Below are 16,069 nucleotides of genomic sequence, written 5' to 3'. Positions count from 1 at the left end.
TTTCACGTTATATGGACTTCACAGATATGTTAGTGGCATTACTCCTCTTTTCATTCCTAATTCAAGAATACGACCGATACGATTGATTGGACTGTGCGCTTCTTTTATTACTTTTTTGTATCCCCTGTTCCTCGGATACATTCGATCCTTCTACGTGTTTTGTGACAGGTGTAATAGGGTTCCATGGTATAATCCGGTTTAAAGAGTAATTTTTATGCAATCCCACATTCAAGTTGACGATCAAGCAAATGCTTGAAGCAAAAGTTGAATTAAATTCGCTACGCACAACCTTTTGACGCAGGAAAATTACATTGTGGCGTCCATTAGATGGATAGATCTGTTGGTGATTCAGCGACTCTGCTGTTTCCGCCAAATAATAATTCGTCAAATCGCTGGCCAAAGTGATTTCATTTATTAGTTCTGGCCTGATCTTCGCCGAATGAGCTAACCTCCAATTCGAGATGACGTGAACCGAAAGCTAAAACCTGAATTTGAATCCATTAGAGTTAGCCTTAAGACAATGACCCGTATGATAGAAATTTATTTATCTATTTTCGTCAGTCACAGTGCACATCGCAAAGAAAATGACATAAGCACCTATAGCAGTAGTGGGAAAATCCACATTCAGAAATATGCCACGCTTGAATCTTAATCAACATTTCATGTCAAATTCCGAGATAAATAAAAAAAATGAAAGCAAACTTCGGAAGATGATGGTGTAGGAGCACAGAAGTTTTCCTACGTCAACCTGAAGACCCCACGATGTTGTTATCGACAACGAAAAGACAAAATGAAGAATCGCCATGAGAGTTGAAACCCCACAGCATGAGCATAATGCAAATCACGTTTAGTTGCGTGATTAATTTTTACTAATATAGTGATTTATTTCATAACCCCACAACTTTTGAATTTAGATGATGGTGCATTTTTATATGCCAACATAAAGATCAACGCAAGTGGTCCTCAGGAATGATCATGTATGAACAATCTAATTCTATTATACCATGTTGGACAAAATACTTTGTGTTTCCTATGACAGGGAGAGAGAGCCCCAAGAGAAATCGGGTGTTCATACCTAAATGTGGTGTTCATACTCCATATAATTAGTCTTTCTATTCTACAACTATATAAACAGTTTCTAACGAACCATTACAGTACACCAGTTCCCTCAAATGAAACCTATCAAATTTGAATAACTATACGCTGAAGATCCTAAAGTGAGTAACGCAAGTCCTGGATATTTCTATACGCTTGGCACAAGTCATAACAAATAACCAAAACTAAAATCGGTAACAAAATCGGTGATTTAGCAAAAATAAAAATAAACACATAACAAATAACCAAAACTACCAACCTCGAGTGTAACTGATGTTTTGCATAATAGAAGACGAGATCCTCCACAAGTCATAACTAAGCTCTTTATAGGTGTAGAATAGAAAACAGTTTCTAACTTATTTTACTAGGAACTTGGTATCTCAAGTATCAGAGAGTACAAGGCATGATAATTTCTCACATTCACATTGGATGATTTCCAATACTTGCTAAGGGAAAACAGGTGCGCGAGGGATCCCTGTGTTCTCGGGAAATCCCATCATCAGATTGAGATTTTGTAACGCTTGACCGGAAGCACCCTTCATTAAATTGTCAATCTGCAGCAAGGTTGTGAGAATTCAGTACAACATAACTTTGAGAATGTGTTGATCAATACAACTGGGAAGAGGATAATTACATACAACGGATATTATAATTGCTCTGCCTGAAATTCGGTCTTCAAACACATTCATAAAGCAGAAGTTAGATGCTTGAACATGTTGAGTTTTAGGAGCTATTCCTTTCTCTAAAAGACCAACAAATTCTTCACCCTAAAACAAAGTAAACGCACACTCCATTATACAATGAGAAAAAAAGAAAGTCAACTGATGCATTATACGAAATGTGCCTTAATAGCAAGGAAAATACCTTATACGAGATGCTTAACTTTTGTCTCAGATCATCAACAGTTACTCCTGGAGCCATTTCCACATATATGTTTGACTGCATGCCCCGTTTCTGCAAAAACATTCAACGTTTATCTTGATTGATTCCTATAAACAAATAAGACTAAATCTACTTCGCAGATTTCAAGTGACTATACCATTGGAGACAGGCTTGGAGTAAAGCTCACTGTTACTTTCGACTTTGAAGCTTCAGAGAGACCTTGCTCAATTTCTGGAACTGGTAGCAAAGGGCGGAATTAAACATCTTTAACTGTCTGTATATTACTTGCATTCAACTTCTAAAGCTTTTACATACTAATGTGATTGGTCCCTAATAGATTCTTTACAAAAGTAGACCATTACTATCAAAAGATCGAAGATTTTACATTTGGATATCCTGCTGAAAAGGAATGTGGCACTTTTTGGTCGCAGGTCTCTTTAGCAAGTCACATGGATTCTAGACACCAGTAACTAACCAGAAGTGAATATCAAAATTCACATATTCTAATATATTTGTGACTACGATGTCAAGTCATCCAACATGGAAAAACCATTCCATTTAGAGTTTACATCAGCTAAAGATATACCATGGCGATGCCTTGTGACTCCATACGAGTAAAACCCTTCAGCAATTTCACTGTATAAATTTGCTTCCTTGGCTCCACGTCCTGCAAGATACACCCAATACAAAAATTTGTCTTAATGATGCAATAGTAACCTCTGCCATGTATTCTGAAAGTCCAAAAGAAGGTGGTGAAACTCTCACCTGCTCCACTTACACCAGATTTCGCATCAATAATAATGTTTCTCAGCTCTATAAGATTAGCCTGCAAAATAAGTAATAGTCATTGACCACATACACTTATCTTCTTATATGGGTGCTGTGCATAAAAACTGCAACCACAACGAAAGGCATGCAAACGAGAGCATGCATCCTATACTACAGAATTACAAGAATTCAGGAAAGTTTGGTTTCAAATAACCAAGTATGCATCTCCCCCGTACCTAGTCACACACGAGGATTCATTTTATTAGCTCAGTCTAGTAGGAGACAGAGAAGGAAAGGGGAAGCTATCACAACTGAGCTTAAGCTAACAGAGATGCTTGCACAACTAGCAGAACAGAAGAGAAGCGAAGTACAAAAGCAACCCTGAAGAGAGACTCAACAAAAACACGAATGACTAATCTGTAGTACAACAAACAATTATGCCAAATAAAAGAGGTTGATGCAAACCTTCATTAATGGAATTAGAGGAAGTTGAATTGAAGTGGGATAACAACCGGGATTAGCTACTAAACGTGCATTCTGAATTTCCTTCCTGTAAACCTCTGTTAAACCATAAACAGCTTCTTTCTGGAGACACCGAGGAACCCATTAGTAGAAGTACAAATGCGTACAGGGTATATAATCCCTAGGGCCTTAAAAATACTTCACAACCATAAGCAGATTGGCTATACATTTAAAAAGAATCTACTAGAGACGTTTAAGAAGAAGTTGTATTATTTTAATATTAAACAACCAAAACTCAGAAACACCTTACATGACGAGATAACTGCATGGGCTGAAGAATGATAAAACAATTAGAAAGAAACCTGCAGATCTGGAGCACTGTGAGGCTGTCCATACCATTCTTGATATTCGTCAATATTCCTCAACCTAAAGTCCTGCAGGATAATCTCATGTATCTTACTGCACAACTTTTGAAATGGAATGAGCGCCTAGTATGCAAATAAGGTAATTTTAAACTTGTAAAATATAATTCACTAAAAGTGCACCAATATCATACTGCAGAAAGATCGACAATCTTCAAATTCTTGGGGAGGCCTTTTATGATTTCCTATAGAACACAGCACACAATCAGATAGGTTTATCTATATGAAATAATTTTGAGTGTATTTATCGAATTACATCCCCAATAAGTAAAAGGAAGCAGACCTGCGTTGTTCCATGCGGCAAACAGCAAAATACAGCATCGACATTAGAAAAATCTGCATCCTTGACAGCAACCATATCAGGCAAGTCCTGTAAATTAACCGAACTAAACCTCAGACTTCCAACCACAACAATGCCAAAAAAATCCATGAAAAATGTACTCTAGAATAACTTTTCAGCTCAGAAACTAGGTAAATTGAGTACTCCATTTCTAACGGTATGTTATTGTGATAACCGACAACCATGATTTTCTTTATGAGAACTCTACATTCGCTACAGATAAATCACCAAATTCAAATCAAAAAGTTTGAAAGATGTAACGAATCATACTTGCTTGATCAAATGTGGAAATACAGAGCTCATTGATTGGCCAGCTTTTCTATCCGCTGTCATTACAGTAATGCGAAAATGAGGATGATCCGCCAAGAGTCTTACAATCTGCAAATTGGAATACATTTTTAAATTTGTTTTGGCTTTAACATTTACAAATTGTGTACCACATACTCATTATACCAAATTGCAAAGACATTCACAGATTAGGTATAAGCATCTCATCGTCATTCCAAACAGAGATAAAAATTAATTCACCTCGGAACCAGTATACCCGCTAGCTCCAAGAACACCAATGTTGACCGAATTCTGAGAACTAGTTTTTGAAGCTCTAACAGACATTTTCCGTCCATACCCCCAACTAAGCTCTGATCTCTTCACTCCATTCTATAAAAAAAAAATTATTGATTCTATTAAGCAAAGCAAGACCAAATGGAACTTGAAAATAAGACTTTACATAAAAACAAAAAATTTGCTTACCTTCCAAATGCATCGGCCATCCAAAGAAATTGAACTAAAGGCAAGTGAACTCATTCCGACTAGAAAAAGTACAGAAAAAACTTAATCAAATTAAGAGTATTGAACTACAGAGAGTTTGTACAAATTGGTTTCTAAAAAGATGGATCAGGTGCTCAATTTCTGTTTTAATGAAGTGTAGTATGCCTTGAGCACTGAAAAAACCCTCACTTCATTCTAGAAATGTATAGGTTTTACTGTTTTTGGCTACTTGTGCTCACTATAAAGTTTTCACTAACCTCAAATATCAACATTTGAAAACATGTTTTGCATGCAGAAGAGAATAATTCAACAATATTACAACACCCCGATCACCATTATGATAACATTTCTTGCAATCCAACTAAACCCATTAAAAAAAAAGACATTTATTTCTCTGGGAAAAATCATCAAACATGTTATCTGCACAAGCAGTAAAGTTTTGTTGTCAACAGCGCCATAACACAAACCCATATATGAAGTTGCCAAAGAAAACCCTAAATCTATCTGAAATAAAACAACCGAACCTTCAGATTATGAATTCCAAGTTTCAGCAAACTCTAGAGATATTTTTCACCAACCAACTCACTTAAGGTATAGATTGTATGCAGGGAGAGTCAGAGAAAGACTAAGGAGCGAGACGAAGAAACACGAGCCGTGTACGAAGCTTGGACAGAGTTAAAATCAACAAATCCACGTGAGACCCACCGTAATCTTTTTCTAGTTATGCTCAACCCACAAACTTCAACTAAAGGGACTTTGGAAAGGAAGGTGAGAATAGACTTGGGATGCTTTTTTTAGTTTTAGGGTTTTGTTTTTTAACGTGCCCCAAACAGTAGGAGCGAGCATGGTCTGGATTGGTAAGGCTTATTGCTATGCATGTGCCAAACACTGATTTTTGGCATATATACATCTATTATGGGTATGCCAAACTGCCAAACTCATATACCTATATGTCAGGAATAACATATAGGCATACACGATAGAGTGTCCATCGCTCGATGGTCAAGTCAGCGCTTGCTGGTCATCACAACGCTAGCGTTAGTTAAGCTGTCGCTCGCTAGTTTGATCAACGCTTATTAGATCTTCATCCAACGGCTACCATTTCCCCCCTCTATATATACACAACTTCTACCCATTCCAACCTAACTTCAAATTCAAATTCATTTCAACATGCCTCGTGCTCGCATAACCGAAGTGGATTTTACTCCAGAGGAAGATGTTTCTCTAATTCGATGTTGGGTTTCAGTTGCAAGCGATGGAGATTTCAATTTAGAGACTTTTAACTTATGGGACACTGTGTTTCAAAGATTCACGACGTTAAGTCATATAAATCCAAGAAGAACAAATGAGTGTCTTCAAAATCGTTATTGTTTCATCAGTAACAATGTTAGAAAGTATCAGCAAATTATGTGGTTGATAAAAGGGGATAATCCTAGGTTATCAAATGAAGAACTAAAAATTAGAGCTCGTACCAAATTTTTCGAAGACAACGGAAGATGGTTTAGTCACGACGAATGTTATGAACTCTACAATGTTCATGTGCAGGGATTCAAATTATAAGTTTGTATTTGCATTCTTAATTTTTAATGAAATGTAAAACTAGTTTGTAATTGAGTATTAATCTAAAAAGAAGTTTCCATTAATTAAAAAAAAAAAAGATTACATTTCAATTAAATTGCTTACATTTCAACTAAAAGATTACGTTTAAACTACTCATTACCTTGTCCATTTTCTCCCTGACCAAAGATCCAATTGCCGACGTTTTCTGGATCAAGAGTGTTGTTCAACATATCAGTTAGCGAGCCGGTTTGAGACATACTTGGTGCTTGAGTCTCATCAGAATCACCATAACCTTGATAAGCAATGGGTTCAGGGTGCATGGGAACACGATACAAATCTTGAAACACGTGTTGTTGATATTCTTGAGGAGTTTGCTGCAATGGCTGCTGGAATGGTCGAAATGCTGATGAGGTTGAGGCAATTGGGTGGGTGGAGGCAATTAGGTATACAGAGTCGATTGCCTAATTACTTCCATGATCACACCACCAACTGGAGTCATTACGTCAGCTGGCATATGACTAAACATACGTGTAGGAGTTGTAGCCAAGCCAATGTTTACTTCGCCACCACATACTACTTGACTATCTAACACTATATTTGGAGTAGAACTTTCTGGTAACTCCTGCATAGAACAACGTCTCAATCTTCTATCACTTCCACGACTTTGCTGACTTCCAGTTGGACTCATTCCTCCACCACTGGGATTCAAATGAGTCATTCCTCTACCACCGGTACTCATTCCCCTAACATCTCTACCACTAGGACACATTCCTCTAATATTGGGACTCATTCCCCTACTACTACATGAACCATCATTACCATCAAATCCTTGACTCATGTCAAACATTATGTTGTCCCTTAGTTTTTGCATCTCATCCAAGTGCAATTTCTGAAATCCCTGAAGTAGATAATGAAAATCCTTCAACTGGGTCTCATACTGCAACTCTGTAGCATTGATCCCCAAGTATGGATAAGTCCGATCAAGTGAACTAGAAACAATTGGATAAGTAACAACCTCTCCAGATGTGCTGGATATAGTCTGTACCTCCCAGGAAAATGGTGGCATGTTTAACAATGAACTTTGAGAAGGATATGCAAATGCGTCACCCGTCTCTGGTGGAGGTTGGGAAGGAAGAAATTCATCGGCAAGTGGCATCCTACCTAAAGCTGGGAAATCCATCCGACCCAAACTTTGTGGTTGCATAGCAATATTGGGCTTGAATATAGTGTTATACCAAGATAGGTAGTCATTTATGTCCATTGGCTCCTGGATCAATTGATCAGCTTCTTGCCAATGATGAACTTCCCTTATTAATTTGAAGTAATCGTCTTCTGAAACATCTTAACTGGGATAAGGGTTGACAGCTATCACTGATCTTCTTTGCAACTGAAGAAGTTGTCTTTCACCATAATACCAAACATCCTTTTTAGAAATAGGGTTGTATAACACCATCCTTGTAAGGCTTAGTTGTACCATTCTCTGAGCTAGTTCTTCTTCGAACTCAGGTATTGCTTCATACGGCTGGGAGACAAGGTTAAGGCTTGGTCTACACAACTGCTGAATCTTATGAACAATAGCAGTATGTTGACCATCTTCAATCTGTGTAGGTTCCCAATTCTCGGAATCATACTTCCGTATGATCGGAAATACATTGGTATGATTCTTAAGAGAAGGTTCCGAAACACGGAAATATGTATACCACCAATACTGAAAATAATAACATTGTTGGTTACTAAATTTTCCATGTGAAAATGACAAACAAATACATAGTGTAAAAAATATTGGTTCTTACCTCCAGAACTCCCCAAAAAGCATTAAAACTATCTTTGACACACGTCGAGCAATCACCGAGGGCCATATAAATCTCTGATAAAATCGTAGACCCCCAATCATATGTTGGTGCTTGCTCTAAATCTTCTAATGCTTCGAGAAACCCAATTAACACCACTGAGGTAGCATTTGGAAATAGACATTGGCCTAGTGTCCACAGTGCAAACAGACGTTCGAGCTCCTCATAATGGTCAGGGAACAAATATTCATTACCAGCTACCCTGTTTTCATTCATTTTCCTAGCATAATGTATAAAAATGCTTTCAACCCAGCCACTTTTAACTCTTGCGCTTTTAATTGTCTATATGAAACATTTCCTTCTACATCACTTGAATATAAGAGAAGTCTTTGTTTCCATTTATCTTCTGATAACCAATTTAGTTTGTTAAACGGAAATAATTTTCCAGCACATCGAATTCCATTTAACATGTACAAATCTATTGGTAATTATTCATAATTAAATTTTTTTGATTTTTATAAAACAATCCACATAATCTAAATATTAAATTACTAGAAAAAACTGACTTACCACATTCAAAGTCCTTGAAAAAGAACGTGTTTGTAGTCTTCGACCATCGTTCTAATATAACTTGAACTCCTTGAGTCTTGTGGTTTCTAGGTTGTATTTGATATAGATGTCGTCAAGGATATCTTCTAACTCTCTCTTAAACAACAGGGGGAAGTAATTGAAAAATCGTACGTAACTCAGTCCATCCACCTCTTAGAGTTACCGAATTAGCTCGCTCTTCATGGTCAGATATGTGATTAGAGAACATACCTTCACCGACTACTTTTCTGACATTGCCAAACTCATAATTTGTATCCATGCCAAAACTTATTCCACTAGCTGGGGTACTAGTACATCCTTTGGATTTTCTATTTCTTTTTCTTCTCTCCATATTTGTTTAAGAAAATCAAAAGATAATTGTTTAAGTATAAGAACAAAAGTTTAAGAAAATCAAAAGATTTGAGAAGAAGAATTGAAAAAAGTTGCGAATAAGGTGCGGTATTTATAGACGCCAGAAACTCGAACGTTGGCGAAATTGATTATAACGCCAGCGCTGGAGTCAATATCGCTTGCTAAAAACTCGATCGCTCCGTGGTTTTTCCATAGTGGCACAAATGGTTTGTCATGCCACCTGGTATGCCAAACAACATTTTTTTGGCATACTCAAAGGAATAGGCCTAAGGACCGTAAGGTTTTCTCCACTTCCTATCCAATTCAATGTACGACAAATTTTAATTTTGACATATGCATCTGTCGTATCTGACGTATTGGTTGTGGATGATCCAGTGGATTCCTTCTATAATAAATTAGTTTCTCACCAGTACGATGCACGGGTCTGTTTCTTTCTTCTTGCGAAATATTGGACGCGCTTATTACAAAAAGAATATTATAAAAATTGTAAATAAATCATTAAGTATGATAACTTTTCTTACAGATTAAGATTAAAAATCAATAAACTAATATCCAAGCAGGTGTGAAAGAAAATAAAATGAACCGAAAAGGACAAACAGATGTGGCGCAAAGCATTCTTCTCTGTCGTGGTAAGAAACGATCGTTGGGATGTAAAGCATTCTTTCATCACTTTCACATGCACAACTTAAGAAATCTCACCTCCCAAGTAGTTCGGACATTAAGAAAAACATCAAAACAAGCCTGAATTAAAGTTATCTTATAATTTAGAGTGAAACAAGATATGAGAAGCTCCATATATTATCCACTTCTTGACGGCTTTGTTTCCTTTGTTTTGCTTATGTTACTGATCTAGGCTGCGTGCAATCCTTTTGCGTCACTGCGACATATCAAAATCATTGGATAAAGAACTGTAACCCGTAATGAGCAAGACCTCTTAAATGAAAATTCTTAAAGGTAACGCTTTCGCTTTTTACGCGAGAAATACATAGCATGACTGTATCAAGAAGACGAAGATGATCTCCACGACGAATCTCTAATCCTTAACATACCCACTAAAAGAGAATTGAAATCGATCGTAAATTGGAAACCTTAACATAACTGCGCAGGGATCTGTTTCTCGGCCATGTAATATTGGAATCATGTTCTAAAATCAATTTAAATAGGGATCAATAATATTAAAAAGAAAAACTAATAGAATCTCAGTACTCCATAAAACATTCCAATAAATTGATAAAAATCAACGCAATGGTAAAAGAACAACTAAATATTCATGGGCTTGTAGCATCTACAATGCCTATTTTAAAAGTCATGAGCATTTTCCCTTTCTTAATAGTCTATATTTCACTTTGGGGGGAATTTTCCTTTTCTTGATCGTGAGCATTTGAATTGTTATCGAATATATGGGGTATGTGGCAAGTGTAAAGTTGAGTTCTTAAAAGCATACTTTTTGGAATTGGAATCATCATATTTATTTATATTTAAGGATTGAGTGATTTATTAAAAAAACGCCCCTATCCACATAAGGCATCCATTGATACTTGCCTGGCAAGTATCTTTTAATCCATCGTTCAATTACATATTATTCGAATCAACCTAGTATGGGTTGGTATCCGAGTCAACGATATAAATTTGTAAGTGAAATAAAAAAATCTTTGGTAAATAATTAGTGAGATGAAAATCACTACACGATCGGTCAAAAATAAATAGATCACTGCATGAGTGACGTACAAAAGACCAAAATGGTGATGAAACGAAAATTACCAAAAAAAATAATCCACTAACCATGAAAAACTTGCATTAAGTATAAGCAGACTTTGCTATACTAAAAAAATAATAGACAAAAACATAAAATTTCTTGTGCCACCACCAGGCACCAAGTCCTACACCACCCCTACAACAAATGCACCCCCATCGCCCACACCAACGGCAGCGCCAAACTAACATGCACCCCATAATTGCAAGGTTTCCCTCACCTATTCAACCCCCCGACAATTGGATGGTTGGTACCAAAAGATGAAGATGATGACGTCCGCATACAGATCTAAAGGAATCGAAAGTATGTACATTAATTATTATTTTGCAAAATTGAGAGATGGGATGAATTCCCCTCGGGTACTTATTTTAATCAAAATGAAAGGTTGGTGAAATTCATGGAATGTATGGTAATGGTTAATCGACTTGACTCTTCATTTTTGCATGAGTGCAATATAACGAAGAACAGAACTTCATGGGAAAGAGAACTCTGCCAGCGGCGGTTGCAGTGTTGTGAGATAAACAAAAGCATATAAATTATGGTCTAGAAGCATCACAGAATTGAAAACGAAAATAAATATATGCATTACTAAATAGAGTAACAATCACGAAATCAAACAATCATCGGAAAGGGTTTGGCATTGTCAATCTTGTAGTTGACTGAAACCGTGATAGTATTGCACATAATGTTACGTGTACCATCCCATACGAACAGAATCAATCAAACAATGAACCATTTGAAAGAGATATACCAATTTCTTCATGCCTTCGTTTTTCTTTCCACGCGATAATTAATTATTAGAATTCTCATTGAGCCACACTCATCACATGTTATCACGCATATCAGACATATAAATCCTACGGAAAAACAAAGAATAAAGCTGATCGGACAACAAAATCATTAATCAAAAGAATGGTAATCATAAATCAAATGTTATCTTGCAAAACAAACAACTGAGGTAAAACAAATACCAAAGCTAATCAGACAACTAAATCATTTATCAAAAATATGGTTATCCGAAGAGAGTGCTCTACCATTTCAAATGATATTCACAAAAAAAAAAAAAAAAAAAAAATCTTGATTGTGTCAGCACTGTCAACCACTGCAAAGATCTCTTTGTTACCTCCAAAAACTAATAAAATTGATAAGTCGACCAGAGCAAATCAGAAAACTAAATCATTAATCAAAAATATGGTAATCGGAAGAGAGTGCTCTACCATTTCAAATGATATTCACACAAAAATAAGAAAATAATCTTGATTGTGCCAGCACTGTCAACCCCTGCAAATATCTCTTTATTATCACATAACTATAAAAAGGAAAAGAGCGTGAAAAATTGCAGGATTTTGCTTTTGCAAGAATGATTTATATAGAGATACCAAACCCACAAAATTTCCATAAGAAACAAATTTGCTTTAGAAGTAGTACTCAATCAATATACGAGTTGTTGTTTCCTTCAATTTGGTATGTAGTCATGTTTCTCCTACATACGTTGATAGTTCTGCCACTCACTCAATGAAAAGCTTGGCAGTTGTCTATTTTGACGCAGTAAAGAAGAGCTTGACTTCCAATTTCGAGTTATCTGATTGTGATTTGATGCTCTGGCAGAGTAACCAACTGAAGCATGCCCTGGATTTCTTAATGGCCATTCCTATAGATGGATTAAGTCAGCACATTGGTTATAGGAAGTTCAGTGCGATACTTTATTACAGACTTGGTATTCCCCTATTTGAGTTGGCCATCAAGTGCCCCTTTTGCAACAGAGAGATGGACATTTTTGGTGATCATGTTGTGTACTGTGCGAATGAAGTTGGTCTAAAGTTTTGACATGATTTGGTGCGTGATATGATTGCTGACATGTGTTACCGGGATGGGGTATCGGCACGTAAGGAGGTGGACTTGGGTCTCCTTGCTAATAATGGCACTTCTCTGAGACCAGCGGACATTCTGGTACTCAATTGGGATAATGGTCGCGATGTTTGCTTGGATGTGACTATTGTTTCACCATTTGCTGGAGGTAATAGTTGCATTTTGGAATTGGGGCAAGCCATAAAGGATACTGTTATTTGTAAGAACACCAAGTATTTAGAAAAGTGCACCTCTCAAGGTTATGGGTTTGAAGCCTTGGATTTTACCACTCTTGGTGAGCTTGGGGTCGAATCGAAGGACTTCGTTAAATGTTTTCGCAACTACATGGCTAGCCATGATGCTAATGTGCGTATATGAGAGTTCCTTTTCCATAGGTTAAGTATGGTAGTACAGAAAGGGGTTGGATCCCATCTTGTGGCTAGGCTCCTAACAAGCTTCTTGTCTGATGTAAATCCTTTAAATGAATTTTGTATTTGATTCATATCAAAATTTCCAAGTTTGTACAATCAGAAGAAATCAATATATAAATATTGAGTATCTGTTCACACGTCTAATAGAAATTTTTTTCTTAAAGGAGTAAACAATATTTTTGGATAGTCATTTAATTGTCCAAATGTTTTCCAAAATATATGAAAATATCCCAGACATCGATGTTTTTTTTTATGGAATGTAAACAATAAGAAAAATAATATGAATATATTTGTATCCAAAATATATCAAATACAAATCCAAGACATCCATTGTTGCTATGATTTTGTAGCTATCCTTAATGTCATCTTCAAATACTCCACCATTTTGTGATAATGATTTTGTATTTTTACTGTTGGACAGATCACTAATCAAGCTCTTCGCAAAAGAATAACTCAAGGATATGTAAGTAATCATATATCGTTTATAAATTTTAGTTAGTGATTTGTATTTGATAAAGTGTAATTGCAAGTATTTTCTTTTACCCGTAATTTGGAGTTGTAATTATAAGCAGATTTTATTACAAAAACTGTAAACGGACATTGGAAATTGGATTTTTTTTTAATTCATATGATTGATCTAATTTTACGATGATATCATGATGAACGTTGCATATTTAATTTTATCATGATGATTTTTTTTTTTTGGTAATGTTGAATTGTGTTTATATTTATTTTGTTATGTTTCCAAGATTAATAAGATTTAGTAATTTTAGGTGATAATTCTTAAAATTGTGATTGGCTAAATAATATTTCGTGGGCCCCAAAGATTCTCTTGAAATTCTATTGGCTGAAATTTGGAATGGTGGGGCCAGAATCAACCAGAAGCTCCGGTTAACCACAACGCTCGAAAAAACTCTGTTTTTATATAGAGGATATTTGAAAGGGGAAATCAGGCTAGTGAAAATTTCCACGAATCTCATACTATATCCTTTAAACAAAAAAGCCCGCAAAATGGAACTTTCACTCCTATCCTTATACTTCTAAAATTGTAGTCCTCCTTTGCTCAAAACTTTCAATTTTGGGACTAGATTTTGAAATTTTTTGTTTCAATGACGCCATCAAAACTTTTATAAACTAACTTCCAGTTTATATGTTATTTTCTTTGTTTAACAGAAACAAAAATCAGAATCTCAAATCAAAGTATTGTTAAATTAATGAAATTACTTTGTTAGCGGAACTCTTTTAATTAATGAAATTACTTTGTTATTGTTAAACTTCGTTTAATTTTTTATGATTTTTATATATAGTCGAGTTCATCATGGGATCTAAATAATCATGTTATCCATAATTGTGATTCTTCGGAATTGCGAGGTCTGGATCATTTGTCCATAGTCGTTATTCGTAAGAATAAGTTGAGGTATGAACTATTTATCAGTTATTTTTTAATTTCTACTCCGCTGCCATTTCATTATTTTTTTAATCGCTTCCGATCTGCATCAGTTGGCATCATATCAAGGTCGATTTTATGGTCAATAAGATGCTTCTAAGACGAAGATTTTGGGTTAATAAGTTGTCTTCAATATTAACAAGCAAGATCGTGATTTTATGGGAAACGGAGAATTTATTCCATTCATGAATATGATTAAGAAAGAGATTCTTTGAAAATTTTAACAAGCCTTTTCGAAAAAGTCACCAAAATATCTATCAAAATAGTACTTGCTTATAGAAGAAAAATTAGTGAAGAAGACATTGTCGAAGATTTGGTTTGTTGTAATGAGGGTGAACGAAATCAAATTATTGTTGATTGGCATAAAACTCAAAAAATTGGAGAACGTCTTGTTGCTGACAAAGAAAAACAATCCCAAGAAGTCTCACATGATTTGCTGGAATTTCATAGTAAGTTATCCAATCCGGATAAACTGATTAATTTGGTAATTCCTGATACTCATGAGTTGTCTTTGCCCGAGAGTAAGCTGGTTTTTGTTACTATAATACAAAAATGGTCTCATATATCCACCCTAACAAGAGAGATCTTGTTGAATCCACTTATGAAGATCTGTTTCGGGTTTCCATCATACCTCATGTTTCTTTACAGTGCATGGATCATCTTTTTACGACATCAATTCGTGTGTACAAAGATTGTCATCAACGAGTTGCACATGCAAAATATGGTACCGACATGATTCGAGGATGAATTTTCTCCAACACCGGTAAAATGATGAAGGGATATTATGGAAACGAAATCTATTATTTTCATATTATTATTTGAATTTTATTAATGATATAATTTTAGTAGAAAAATAATTAATTTTCGTATTTATTAATTAGGGTAATTTTAGGATAAACTAGAAGTTCATTTTTAGAGTTTTAATATGTTGGAAAGTTGCCTAGAGGTAGTAGATAGTTGGGAAATAAGTTTTTGATATTTTTGTTAAGTTTAGAGCTTGCTTAGGAGGAGTTATATGTATAATGAGCTCTAAAAATGAAAATTATTGGGACTTTTTTGTTAGTGAAATTATTTTGTTATTGTTAAACTTTGTTTAACTATTTATGATTTTTGTTTACAGTCGGGTTCATCCCGAGGTCTAAATAATCATCTTATCCATAGTTGTGATTCTTCAGAGTTCCGAGGTCAGGATCATTCGTTCATAGTCGTTATTCGTAAGAATAAGTTGAGGTCTGAACAATCTGTCGGTTACTTTTCTTAATTTCTACTACGTTGTTATTTCATTATCTTTTCTAATCACTTCAGATCTGCATCTATACACATGTTGTTTTTATAAAATGTCTAATTTGAAGTTACACATGTTGTTTTATAACATACATAACTTCTCGGCACACATGATTCTTATAACATGTGTAACTTACGGATATACAATCTACAGATATGTGTTAAGCCACATTTTTCTTTTGTTTTCTTTGTATAATATTGATTACTCATCTTCTCTATAACTTGATATGTTTCTCACGAGGGGACGGAGCCCTCGAAT

The 16,069-nt window shown here is 35.4% G+C and overlaps 1 protein-coding gene across 2 annotated transcripts; it reads right to left on the bottom strand.

Annotated features, from left to right (window-relative positions):
• Positions 1-1,305: 1,305 nt before the first annotated feature.
• On the bottom strand, positions 1,306-5,498 carry LOC113349748 (probable N-acetyl-gamma-glutamyl-phosphate reductase, chloroplastic). Of its 2 annotated transcripts, none has more exons than XM_026593778.1 (14): positions 5,324-5,498; positions 4,720-4,778; positions 4,498-4,626; positions 4,240-4,347; positions 3,913-3,999; positions 3,764-3,814; positions 3,570-3,641; positions 3,211-3,330; positions 2,743-2,803; positions 2,564-2,644; positions 2,135-2,214; positions 1,960-2,049; positions 1,734-1,862; positions 1,306-1,649 (listed from the first exon to the last, which is right to left on the bottom strand). In XM_026593778.1, the coding sequence occupies exons 2-14, from the start codon at positions 4,771-4,773 to the stop codon at positions 1,542-1,544; spliced, it is 1,170 nt and encodes a 389-aa protein (XP_026449563.1). In that variant the 5' UTR covers positions 4,774-4,778; positions 5,324-5,498; the 3' UTR covers positions 1,306-1,541. The 2 variants fall into 2 exon arrangements, with proteins under 2 accessions (XP_026449563.1, XP_026449562.1); XM_026593777.1 differs by having other exon boundaries at positions 5,262-5,496.
• Between the last annotated feature and the right edge of the window lie 10,571 nt (positions 5,499-16,069).

The sequence above is a fragment of the Papaver somniferum genome, chromosome 2 (genome assembly GCF_003573695.1).
Source record: "Papaver somniferum cultivar HN1 chromosome 2, ASM357369v1, whole genome shotgun sequence".
NCBI classification, from domain to species: Eukaryota; Viridiplantae; Streptophyta; class Magnoliopsida; order Ranunculales; family Papaveraceae; genus Papaver; species Papaver somniferum.
This window is presented reverse-complemented; position numbering and strand designations above follow the sequence as displayed.